Source organism: Spea bombifrons, chromosome 10, assembly GCF_027358695.1.
Source record: "Spea bombifrons isolate aSpeBom1 chromosome 10, aSpeBom1.2.pri, whole genome shotgun sequence".
NCBI classification, from domain to species: domain Eukaryota; kingdom Metazoa; phylum Chordata; class Amphibia; order Anura; family Pelobatidae; genus Spea; species Spea bombifrons.
This window is the reverse complement of record NC_071096.1, coordinates 3,703,292-3,715,899: the sequence shown is the minus strand read 5'-3', so window position 1 is coordinate 3,715,899 and position 12,608 is coordinate 3,703,292. Positions and strand designations below refer to the sequence as shown.

Sequence of the window (12,608 nt, the reverse complement as noted above, 5' to 3'; positions counted from 1 at the left end):
TGGTCGTTCAGCGCTCCGATAACGGTTACCCCGCTGACGTGTTTAGATAAGGTGTTTAATTAAATGTCGATGTTTGGTTCATTTTATTTTGTAACTAGTTGGTTGATCTTGTTGGCTGGAGTAAAAATCGTGTTCCATATTCAAGCCAGTTCTAAATGTGGAGCAGTCGTCATAGAAACAGATGCTTTGGGATAACACTCGGTTTGCACTCACGGCGATCCGCTCTTACCTGAATATGTTTAATACTTCAGTCAATTTAATGGTGAACGGAGCGGGGGTTCTCGGGTCCGGTCCACGGTTTCCCACTCGTTACGTTTTGAGCTCAGAGTGATGCAAGATTATTATTATTATTATTTTATTTTTTTAATTTTGATGTCATTTATAAGTTATCAGGAATCTGGAGAAGAATCGCTCTACATCTAAGAAAAATATTTTTTATAACTAAATCTACTTAAAAGCGACTATAATAAAGAGTTAAAGTCATATTAAACACATAAGAACCTGGGAGGTGCATTTTTAAGCAATAAGGATACTTAACACTTTTATCATTTTGTTAATGGTATGTATTTGCTGTATGTATGTATGGTATGTATATATTTGTGTTCAAAATTCTGAAAATGTGTCAATATCTTTAACATCGTCCCTTCTGTTGTATTACAGGGGTGCCGGCGGATGGGAGATCGTACTGTATAGTTTAACAGTCGTCTGTACACACACACACACACACACACACACACACACACACACACCGCGTTTGCAATGAAGGGAAACCAAGTTGCTTTTGGAGTCTAGGGGGGGGCAAAATGGGCCCTCTACCCGTGTGTGTTTGTTTTTTTTTTACTAAAAAAAATATAGAAAAACCTTTTTTTTTGTGCTTACGGGGACTGGTTACTCCATATTACGTATTTTTGCAGCTTTTGGTGAGGTTGTGCAAAACCTGATCAGCGGCGGTCTTTAGTACTGACGGGTTTGGAATCTTGTGTTATTTATGTCTTTTTTTTTTTTTTTTTTTTTTTAGCATATCTGATTCTCAGAGTCTGTTTTCACTCAGCGGAAAAGGACGTGTCCTGCGTAGGGGTTCCTTCTTTCCCTGCGTGTTTTTAACACCCGATGCCCCCTATTCTTAGCGCACATACTCATGTTCTTGATCTAGAACCTTGGCAATTCGTTCTGCGTGTTGTCCGTGACACAGAGGGGCATTTTCAGAAGCTTTGCCAAGAAGATTGAAACCCCCCCACGACCTTTTGAATCATATATTCTCCGAGTCTGGGGGGCGGGAGGGGTGTAGGAACGACTTGGTGATCATCAAAGACCCCCACAACCTCAGCTGGTTACACACCAGGAGCCACAGCTTCCAGCTCATGTCATAAATAAAACCCACCATGTCATTCCAGGTTCATGAGGCTTTTCCGGAGACGGCTCTAATACACTTAAAGCATTAAGGGGTCTTAAGCAGCAAATTCAAAGACAAATTTACAATTCTGAATAACGACCGGCTAATGTCGAGTTTTATTCTTTGTAACTGTAAATATTTGTAACTGTTACCTTTTCTGCGTATTTACCATATAGCTGGTTACTACATATTTGGGGAAATCCAACGATTATTTAATGGTTTATTATGTTACAGATCACGCCGTTGTAAGATTTTACATTTTCCATGTTTTTTTTTGTGTCCTGCATTTGCTTGTATTTTCCCTTTTAAATTGTATCAAGGTCTTCAAAATAAAATCACCAAAGCTTTATTTATTCCTGTATTTTGCGGTATATTCTTTTCTGATGCCATACCGTACGATATGTGTTCTAGCGTATATATCTTATATGTTATATGTTTAGTCTTCACGGTAGCAAATCGTAGATGCGGATACAGAGGCTTGCAGGACAAGCGCCCAACAACCTTAAAGAGCCATGCATTTTTTGATAAATAACCAACTTTTTTTTAAAGGAAATCAATGGTTTTTCTAATTAATATTGGCATTCGCTGAAATATACCGCATTCCGTTAGCTATAGACACAGGTTGATGGGGATCACTCACGCTCCAGCCTAACAAATAGGGAACTAAAGGAGTGAATATCAAATGAAATCGATAAAGGGAATCCGCTCTTAAAATCCAGAATAAAGTCGTGACCCGGAGAAGGGTAATTTTTTAAAGTTTCCCCAAATTCCGCGTTTGTTTTAAAAGTTTAATGTTACCAAGTAAAAAAGAGATGTTTATGTCCCATTATTTTAAATTTATGTAAAATAAATACATTTTGTCTTTATGTGATCCCCTTAACTATATATATATGGTATATTTTTTAGTTATTTTTTTGTAATTTCTTTTGTATCTTTTCTAATTTGTTAAAAAAAAATCAGACTGCATTACAAGAACCACCATTTAATAAGTCATAGCAATAATGGTGTGATACAATATAGAGGCAACAAAGCCTATAAACAACTTATTTTTTTTAATTAATATTTTAGTATTAAAATGTTTCCAACCCATTCTGGTTAAGCAAAAAAAAAAACAAAAAAAAAGCAAATACAATCACAATAAGCCAAACGTGTTCTGTTTGATGGCGAGGAGCCGGATTCCGCTGAGGTTTTGTCCTCTCTCTCGCTCCCTGTGTAATCAGTAGTATTAAAGTAGGACCCCTCTCTGCAGCCTCTGCGGCTCTGTGGTGGAGCAAGTTCGGAAATGTTTACCCCCCTCCCCTTCAAGCCACTCTGGAAATCCAACATGGAGGTGATGGTAATTCTTAGCTTTGTGATCCTTCAACAGATTTAAAAAGTCGTAGTTTTTTAATATATATAAAAAAAATCTTAAATTGTTTTAATGATTTATATGAGGGTGTCCCTTGGCGGGACGATAAGTGCTACTTCTAAATTTTGTTCTTCAAGTTGTGGTTTTGGGGGAACCGGTTGTCAGCTGATTGTAGTTGCGTTCTCCATGGACTTGTGCCAAACGTTCCACCAATAAGGACGTTTGCACCTCCGTAGGTCTTCATCAAGACCAAATAAATATCTCCATAACTTAAGGTCATTGACTGTGACCTCATGAGGGTCAGAAGCTGAAGGCCAACTCCTACATCCACCGACTATTATGACCTGGTTCTTCTACTCTCACAAACTGAACTATTTGGCCCTTCAGAGTTAGTGTTGGCTGACAGATACCTTCTGGAATGAGAATAAATATATATATATTTTTTTATGTTCTGATGTATGTTCAACAAATTCATCAAACATTATGAGATGAATGCAATAACGATCATAGTCGTTGAAAACCTACGATCCCAACCACCACCCCCTACAACCATCTGCGAGTCGAACCCTACTGGGATTTCACGCATGTTCACTCGGGCCGAAGGTCACATATATCTTCTGTTTTAATAGCATGCGTTCAGTCACGAACATCTTTACTTGTGATTTACACTTAGCTGAAAGGCATTTTTTCTTGTAAGTAGCGAAAGCTTTCATTTTTAACAACTAAACCTTGAAAAAAACCCAAAAACAACTATTTTAGGCCATTGTCGAGTTCCAGCTTTAACTAATATGGTTTCGGTGTTGGGATTTTTGCCCATGGATATGGATCCTCCCTGTGAGTGGAGATACAAATTGTACTTCCGAACCAGAAGTGACATCATAATTCGTTTCTCCTCTTACATTCCGCCTACAGGAAGTTGCTTCATGACCCAACGCTACTTCCTGTTATACCAGATATGAGTTCTACGACTGATGTAGACTCAACCTCCTGGCTGCAGATCACATGACTTCTTTTCAAAAATGCGGGCACTATATTTTAAGGCTCAATTCCGTAAATTCTAATATTTTTTAAAAATCTGTGTTTTCGGCTAAATGCCACGAGTTTGGATTGTCTTGCTATATATTTTTTTGTTCAATTTTGTTTTTTTTGGATCGTTTATGAAATGCTACTTAAATATCCTCTGTTAATGCTATAAATATTTCATTCTTTTCACAATTATTCTTCTGAAACAAGATTAAAAAAAAAAAAAAAAAAAAAAAAATACTAATTCCATTCTTGGCTGGAAGAACTAAAAGCTTTCTACGTAGACGCCACATCCCTAAGTCCCAGATCTTGTGTTAGCATCTATTTCTGCCCTGTTTTCTGAGCGTAAATATTAATTTCCAGAAAAACCTCAACTGACCCAGGAGACGGGGCAGTGTCGCTCCACCGCACCGGGGAGAAATTTACAAGCTGAGGTCTGTCTTCTGCACTGAAACGTCGAGACCAGAAATGGTTTCTTTGGAGATATTCCAAGGCTTTAAACAACAAGAGAACCTTTAATGCGGGAACCGATGAGAACACTTAATCCAGTGAAAATGGGGTAACTTTCGAGTTACGGATTGCTAAGCCTACCCCGCCGTCTGGGAAGTGACACGTTGATGCCGTAGATGGGTCGGTCAGATCCTCTGAACTTCCATTTCGGTGGTAAGGTGAAGGAGGCTACTTTTGTTTTTTTAATCATACCCCTCGTGTTGGATACATGGTGTCCCGGTGTTTTGGGTGAAATTCTCCTTTTTTAACATTTTTTTTGCTGAGAGAGGGGGGGTTCGGCGCGTGCTTCTTGTACATCTGCAGAAGAGCACATCATGGCTTCCTAAAACTCATCTTCTCCTATGTGCCCATTAGAGAAAAGCGGGGAAAAAAAGTAAATTTAACACAAAAAAACCCACAAAATAATAAAAAAAAAAAAACACAAAGCAATCCTATTTCCAACATAAACAGAAAAAAAAACAATTATTGTCTGCTTTTGTGCCTCTTTGCTGATGATCCTTGATCTGCGCGGGTCTTGAAACTTTGGGCCCCTTTGGATCCAACCCATGGATTCTCAGAGATTCCCAGAATTTAGAGAACGGTCCGTTATTCGGAGGGGGCTATAATACACTGCCGGGGAGGCGCTGCCGGGAGAAGGTAAGAACGCATGAAGAAAGGATAAAGATAGGCTTTGCCACCTAGCTCTTTAATATGTGGATGCACCCATTGGTTTTTGGGGTGAAAAATCCCTGATTAGTAACCATAATCAATATTTGGATTGTCCATGAACCCATCAGCTCTCTGCTAACCCAACGTGCAGCGCTTTCAGACACTTCAAAAATGGGCACTTTGATCATTGGCAAGATTGGCGTCTAGTCCTTGGGCAACTACGTAGCGGGCATCCCCATGATGCATTGCGGGTCCATGAGGTTTCTTTCAACGTCCGTGATTTGCTGCCGCCGCTAAGCTCTGTCATGTGGCCCAGGACATGGCCGCGCTGTGTTCCTTGGCTTTCATCCTGAGTGCAGCGATGCTCGAGCTCTTGCGGTCAGGCTCGGTGTTCAAGTCGTATCCATTAATGCCGGGGCCCATAGGGCCGCTGCTGAAAAGACCCCCCATGTGTGACTGGCCAACGTGAGCGCCAGCACCTGGAACACTGAGGAACTCAGAGACGGCCCCGGCGGAGTGCGGATGAGTGTGCGGGGACATACAAGATGACACGGTGTCACATGGTACCACGCACGCGGGAACCGGGGAACCTCCACCGTTACCTCCAATCCAAGAAGGGTTCTGGATCTGCAATCAAGAAAGGAAAAAGGGAATGAGATTCAACCGGATCAAAACATTCCAAAAAATATACTAGCGATCCTGCTTCATGTGCTGGAAGGACAGAGCTATCGCCTCACACTCAATGTATAGAGTTTTACTTACATAGAAAATGTTGGTTTTTTTAAAAAATGATTTTAATGGCGCGCTCAGGATTGGTAAATGAAAGGAACATTTAAGAATGTGCCAAGCAGCTTTAAGTAAAAAAACATGATGCATTATGGGTCTATTCTTTTATTTATCCTCATCTTACCCCCTAAAGAGTCAGCTGTTATATGAAGTTGGATCAGTGCTCCCATGACTACACATTTGATAATTACTTAGTAAACATAAAGGAACAGGGAGTGGGAGGAGCTATTTACCCCTCCCCTGCCTGTAGCCTAAACCCTGCCCCTGAGGGACAACACAAGCGCATTCCCAGGTAAGCAGTGGGTTTTATGGAGTCAGTATAAAGAGATTTCTATGATATAAAGCATTGAGTTGATCATTTCTTGATATTTAATAAGATTAACTGATTTTTTATGCACTGATAACCTTTATCGATCACTCCTTATCTGACAGTAATAGCACAGGATTACTACACCCACTTTGCGGCCATACCTTAGCGGCCTCATATGCAAATCAAACTAACTCATTTACATGTAAGGCTGTGTGGTGATGTCATAAGGAAGGTCAACTAATTTGGCAGCTATTCTAACATAAACTATTAACTCTTTGTTATGCTGTTCCATTTTCATACCTACCCCTTTAGACACAAAAATTAGATAAACCTAATTACCTACATTAATATTATTATCACTACTACCTTTTATTATTATTATAATTATTAATATTATTATCACTACTACCTTTTATAATTATTATTATTAATAATATTATTATTACTACCTTTTATTATTATTATTAATATTATTATCATCACTATTACCTTTTATTATTATTATTATTAATATTATTATTACTACCTTTTATTATTATTATTAATATTATTATCACTACTACCTTTTATTATTATTATTATTATTATTATTATTATTATAATTAATACATTTTATCATTATTATTGTTATTGTTATTATTATCTGAAAAGCCAACTCTGTTTAGTATTATATTTCTTACTTTTGCCTTAGAACGCTCTGATTGGTTGTTTTTCTTATAGCTTCAAAGCGTTCTAACTCATTAGTAAACTGGTGCAAGACTCCAGAAAGCAGAGGCTACACAAATAACGAGATCTAAAAGCCCGTCGGTTAGAGAATTCAGTATTTTAAATAAAATTGCCGGAATACACCCCGAGCGGCATCGTAACGGCCTGAGGATTAATGAGGTCTGTGTTTAAGGTCCACGTTGAGATGCCTGAGCGGTTATCTTATCTACGAGAAGCTTTTCCACTTCTTGGAAAACGAGGTTGATCCGAGGTGGACTGAGCGGTCTCAGAAGTGATCGCAGTAAATCTTCGGGTTATGGTATCCGCGTAGCGCCAACAGACTTGAAAGCCGAGTCCATATGGGCTGAAAGGCTGAGCCGCCGTGTCGTCTGTTCTGTTCACTTTCATCCAAAAACCAGAATCTCTCAACTCCGCTCTTCAAACCCTAAAACCCATCTGTTTTCCGTCCCGTGAGCGCAGGTGACAGCTGAATCAGCGCAGGTCTCTTAGACTGTTTGATCCACCTGGGCAGAGCTTGGAATACAGCGAGGAGGGGATATTTCTATACAGAATGCAAGTTTGGGGCAAAATAATTCGGTTTCTTTCTCGATATTTAATGGGAAAGTCATTTCTGTGTTTTCTGGATTTTTCCATAATTTTTCCCCGCTAACGAAGGTTCTCCCCTCATTGGCTGATGGCGCGCAGTAAGGTCTGATGCACCCCAAGGAGCTCAGCGATTCTCTGTCTTGATTATAAGGAAAGACGCTGATGTCTTTTGTTTCAACTGCAACCCTTGCCAGGTTCTGTCGAGAGGGACCAGGTTGTTGGCCTGGCGGGACCCCTGAACGTGATTTCCTAATGTCACCTAATGTGACGTAGAGCGTCCCTGTTTGACCTCAGAATAAAGGTTTCCTAAAAGTTATTTTGTTGTCATTTAATGGAAAATGTTCAATACGAACTAAAAAGTGGAAAAACTATACAGATTTCTGGTTTCCCCTCCATGAAAGCCTCATTAGAGAGTAATCCCCCCCCCCATGGAAGAAGTTCTCAATAATTGTATTTTGTCAAATCAGTCTGTGGTCAGGAGCCATTCGCCTATCCAATGCATGTTTAAATGCCCTCCCTGTATTACCCTCTACCACTTCGGCTGGGAGGCTCTTCCACTTATCTACCACCCTTGAAGACACCGGACCTCTGATGGGAAGAGGCAGCAGGCAGGTGAATAACCAAACGGCTGGGATTTCATTATTATGGGGAAAATTCTTAAATTGGGCCGCGTAAAAAACATCCACCTTTCGGGACGTACTTAGTTCTGGCTTCGCTCGGCAGCCGCGAGTGATACTCAGTGTCCTCCAAACACTCACACCACGTGTCTCCACATCTGGGTGAAGATCTGGAGCCGAGAAGCTTCAAAGCCAGTAAATTAAACAAACCCTTAACCCTTCGCGGATCAGGGTCCCTAAAGGCAGGAATCCAGGGGTTTTAACCCCTCGCGGGCGAAAAGATCTTCCATCCTGGAACCTTTCAGTTATGCGATCGCGATATCTCGGCCGGACAGTCCTGAGAACGATGATAAACCTCGGGTTTATCCTTTATATCACACGGGGCTCCTCAGTGATTAGGTTACCGTTCCTAACGGAATTCTGGGGATCGGAAATGAAACAAAGGAAGCGACGTTTAGGAGGAAGGCAGCTCCTGGCGCTCCTTCTTCTACTAGCGACCTGAAAGCTTCTCATGGTGGTGAAGGCCGCTCTCTCATTTAATGGAAAGTCCCAAAAAATTATCTGGCTGCCCAGACGTTGGAGAAATGGTTTAATTTAATGAATTAAATGCGATTTTAATGCTTTCCTCTACGTTATTCCGTCCACCTGTAATTTGAATGAAATATGATGTAATAGAAGTGTTTCCGATCTAATATTTTGTATTTCTACATTGTAGCGACTTATATCGTTATATTGGATGTGGACACAGGATTCCAAGCGGTTTGATGGTGCGGAGCCACTAAATGACCTTTATAATTTGCGGAAAATATATATAATCTACCAAAAATTCTAGAATGGCTTCATATCTTTGCTTGACTTATCTTTTTTTTTTTAACACGTTATAGTCAGATTCTTAACCCTTTAAAAATATCCAGACGGTGCGTTGATCGTGGACATTTGCCATCTGTTGTTCGGTTGATGGGATTGGTAGCTCAACAACTATCGGGCAACAGGTTGTCCTAACCTGACCTCGGATGTGGTTTATAAACCCAGAACCGATACCGGAAAATCGAGACTTTGAGACAAAGACGGAGAAGTAAAAGACGATGGGGGGGCATGTTGCCAGGTTACGGGTTGTCTTTGGGCCACTAGTTGTTCCAATTGGCGATGACCCGATTTGCTTTCGTCGATGCCTTCCTCCTATTCTCCGGCTTGAACGCGGTTCGTATTTCAGAGGGAGAGATCCCTTTAGGGATAAATGAAGACGGCGGGGGCAGAGTATAAAACGAAAGAATGTATCAGAAAAAAAAGCTCCAGATGTGGAGTGTGGAGCAGACCGTGGAGCTTCGCATTCCTGAAGTCTCCCTGCCGTCCTCCTGCTCGTCAAACGTTTGACCTTTTCCCTTCTCCAGCTCATTCCTCTTCATGTCGGCTCTTTTTTTTATGTCTAGTGATGAAATGTAAAATGACCAGGAAGCCAAACGTGTCAGGTTCCCGTCATCCTCTTTCTTACTCACCCTACTCTCTTCCGAGCCGTCCATCGCCCGTCGGTAGTTCCCCTACTTTGGAAGGGGCTTTAAGCGCCGAGGATGGGCAAACATGTCTATTTGCTTCTATTTTGGTTAAAAACAAAATCAACAATAAACCATTCCTGCCGATTTCAGATCAAACAGGTGAAATTCCAACTGATGGTTCACGCAATGGATCAGACCTTGGTGTATTTCTATAGTGGACCGATACAAAGATAAGCAACGTGAAGGCGAGTGAGGTGGGCAACAGAAGTGCAAAACATCGCTGATCCATTACAGGACCACCTATAGAGTCTGCTATACGCTCTGTTGGGTAACGTATAGATCTCCCGGACCCCGTTTAACCAACGCGTGTCTGGATTCAGACGTTAGGACTCACCTGGGCGTAGTTTTCTGCTCGGGTTAAGAGCGGCAGTTCGTAAGCGGAGGAGAAGTGGGTACGGACTTGCTGCATTTGCCCAAACCGCTCCCTTTTTCTCCACTTGGCCCTTCGGTTCTGGAACCAGACCTTTGGGGAACAGAGAGGCCGAGGTCAGACGGGCTTTGGATTCCATCGATTTACTCTTTATAAACAATCGAACATTTTAATGCTAAGGAGCCACCCCCGACGTATAACGCGCCATGCAGGATACAATGTTGCAGTCAAACAAGAACAAAATAGAATGTGGCAAAACAAAAGACTCTGAAAAGTGGTTTTATCACCATGGCAACAATTAAAAAAAGAGCCCGATTAGAAGGAACATGGCATAATTTGTTACTTCTCAAACTATTTTCTTGTACGTAACCTCAATGTCCAATCAGCATTAAGATTCCATTGGTTGTCATGGTGATAAGACCACTTTTCAAATGTTGCGTTGTACAGTCGCTGGTCTCGTCTTAGATTCAGGAGCCGCATGTCTATCCCATGCGTGTTTAATACCCTCACTGTATTACCCTCTACCACTTCTGCTGGGTACCCGCTTTAGCGAGTGTGTTTGATCTGGTGGAAGGCTTTGACGGTGATTTTTGGTTGGGGGTCGGAGGCTGGACGGATCTCCCTCTGGGTATTAGCCCCCTCATTAATCACTTAGCACTTCTTCCGAGGTTTCGGCACAGAAGCACGTTCTTACAGACGGCACTGAAACGCCGGAGATGATCGGCCCTTTAAAGCCCATCTCTGGCGAGCTCATCAATCACACGTTAGAAAGATGGAAGAGGTGATTCTGTCGGGGCTGCGCTGACGGCCGTCCCCTGGGCACGGGATAGAACGTTAGCGCGGCGGATCGGCTGCGATTAGCGGAGGCCGGCGGTGTCAGCGAGTGGTCAGGATCTTCAATCATCGGCCGATACTTTGTGGGTTTTAGCGAAAGTCTAAATCTCCATTATTAGAAGAATAATTCTGAACTACCCCCCCCCGACCCCCCACTGATGAAACCACGTAAGGGAATCTAATCTATCATCTACAGCATTCAGCATCAGAGCATCCAACACATTCCTAGAAACACAGAACCTGCCGGGAGATCGGCCCCATTCGGCCCCCGTGTAGTCACCCATTTCTCCTGCTTTAAAGACTCAGACCTTAATCAGTCGTTGGTCTCGTCTTAGATTCAGGAGCCGTATGCCTATCCCATGCATGTTTAATACCCTCACTGTATTACCCTCTACCACTTCTGCTGGGAGACTGTTCCACTTATCTACCACCTTCTCAGATTTATTCCCTTAATGGTGCTAATAAACCCATCCTATTCTTTCCTCCCTCATCTGAGTCCTGCACCAGTTGTGTCCTCTTATTTCTCAGGTGATTGATGTGAATGTAAACGCTGAGTCAGCCTTTTGGCCGAAAAGGATAGTGAAAAAATACAAATTGTGTTTAAGGGAAAATACGTGGCCGGTTTAAGGGAAAAAAGGAAAAATATGGCAAATGTATTATGATGTCACGGGGTGAATGACAAGACGCGGAGATTAGGGGAAGATCTGAGATGTTTATCGCGTGGAAATGCCGGCACCCCCCCCTCCATACTCATATTCTAGGGGGGCCGGTGGAAACTTGAGAAGACAGAGCCGGCATCCTGTCCTGGGAACGCGGGGATGAGAGGGTCAACGAGTCCAGGGTTGTTTTCATTTATATCTTTAATTTCCTGCCTCCTCTGTTCTGACTTTCTCCCTCACACCTACCCCCTATTGCTTCGGGGGGGGGGGCTTTGGGGGGGTTGGGACAGGGGACACTAAGAGGGCCACCAACCCCCAAGAGGGCCCCGAGAAGCTCGTCGAGCAGCCTGTGAAAGTTGCTTAGGACTGTTAAAAGAAGAAAGGGTTAAAACATAGGGATTTATTCACTAAACGGGGAATCGTAGGTGAGAAACTATACGTCTTGTAGGGCCAATCACAGCAAGTTTCTCCTCCCAATTTTGGGTCTATCAAATGTTTTTCGGTATGTTAATTAAAGCTATAAAATAATTCCTTACAGACTAAACCCCCAACCCCCATAATTTTCTATTTAACTTTGCACGATTATTCCTCCCCATTAACTTATCTCTGTTGTTAAAGTTGCTGATTGTTGCTGATTGGTTCAGGCAGCCTTTGTAAGCATGGAGAGAAAACGAGCAAATAACATCAGGATAAAGGTTTTTTTTTTTTAGAATACATTCACGGAAGGATAGAAAATGTATCAAAAAATCTTTTTTGTGAACCAAAAACATGCACGCTGATTGAGATAAAAAAAAAAAAAACATAAAAATCAAGTTAAAAATAGTAATTTTAAGTTTAATAACATAATTTAGCTTCTCTCCACCATGATTAAAGCCTTTAAACCCGACGTATTGAAAGGCGGAGAACCTGTGGATGCAGAAACTCCCGAGGAATGGTATTGATTAGCGTGATTTAGGAGAACGACAGAAGGTTAACCAAACAAAAACAACCATTTTAGAGAAGTTGATTTTTCTCATATGGAAAACATATTTAAAGGGACAACTATTACCCAAACTGGGGGAAACGTTTATTTTTAGATATTCTGGTATTTTATAGTATTTGGGTATATATATATATATAATTCTTTTATTATTAGCATTTTTTTATTTAATTATTTTTTTTAATTATTGATTTTTTTAGATTTTTTTTTAAATAACGTTCTTTTTTTGTAGCTATGTTTACAAATCTTATCTCTCCTGGTAGATGT

General features: G+C 41.4%; 1 protein-coding gene across 1 annotated transcript in view; it reads right to left on the bottom strand.

Moving 5' to 3' along the window:
- Window positions 1-3,160: 3,160 nt before the first annotated feature.
- ALX4 (ALX homeobox 4) overlaps window positions 3,161-12,608 on the bottom strand; it is a 33,592-nt gene continuing 24,144 nt past the window's right edge. The window contains exons 3-4 of the mRNA XM_053448550.1: window positions 9,834-9,962; window positions 3,161-5,549 (exon numbers count right to left, since the gene is read on the bottom strand). Coding sequence (XP_053304525.1) covers window positions 5,226-5,549; window positions 9,834-9,962 — 453 coding nt within the window. The 3' untranslated portion in view covers window positions 3,161-5,225. The remainder of the gene's footprint in view (window positions 5,550-9,833; window positions 9,963-12,608) is intronic.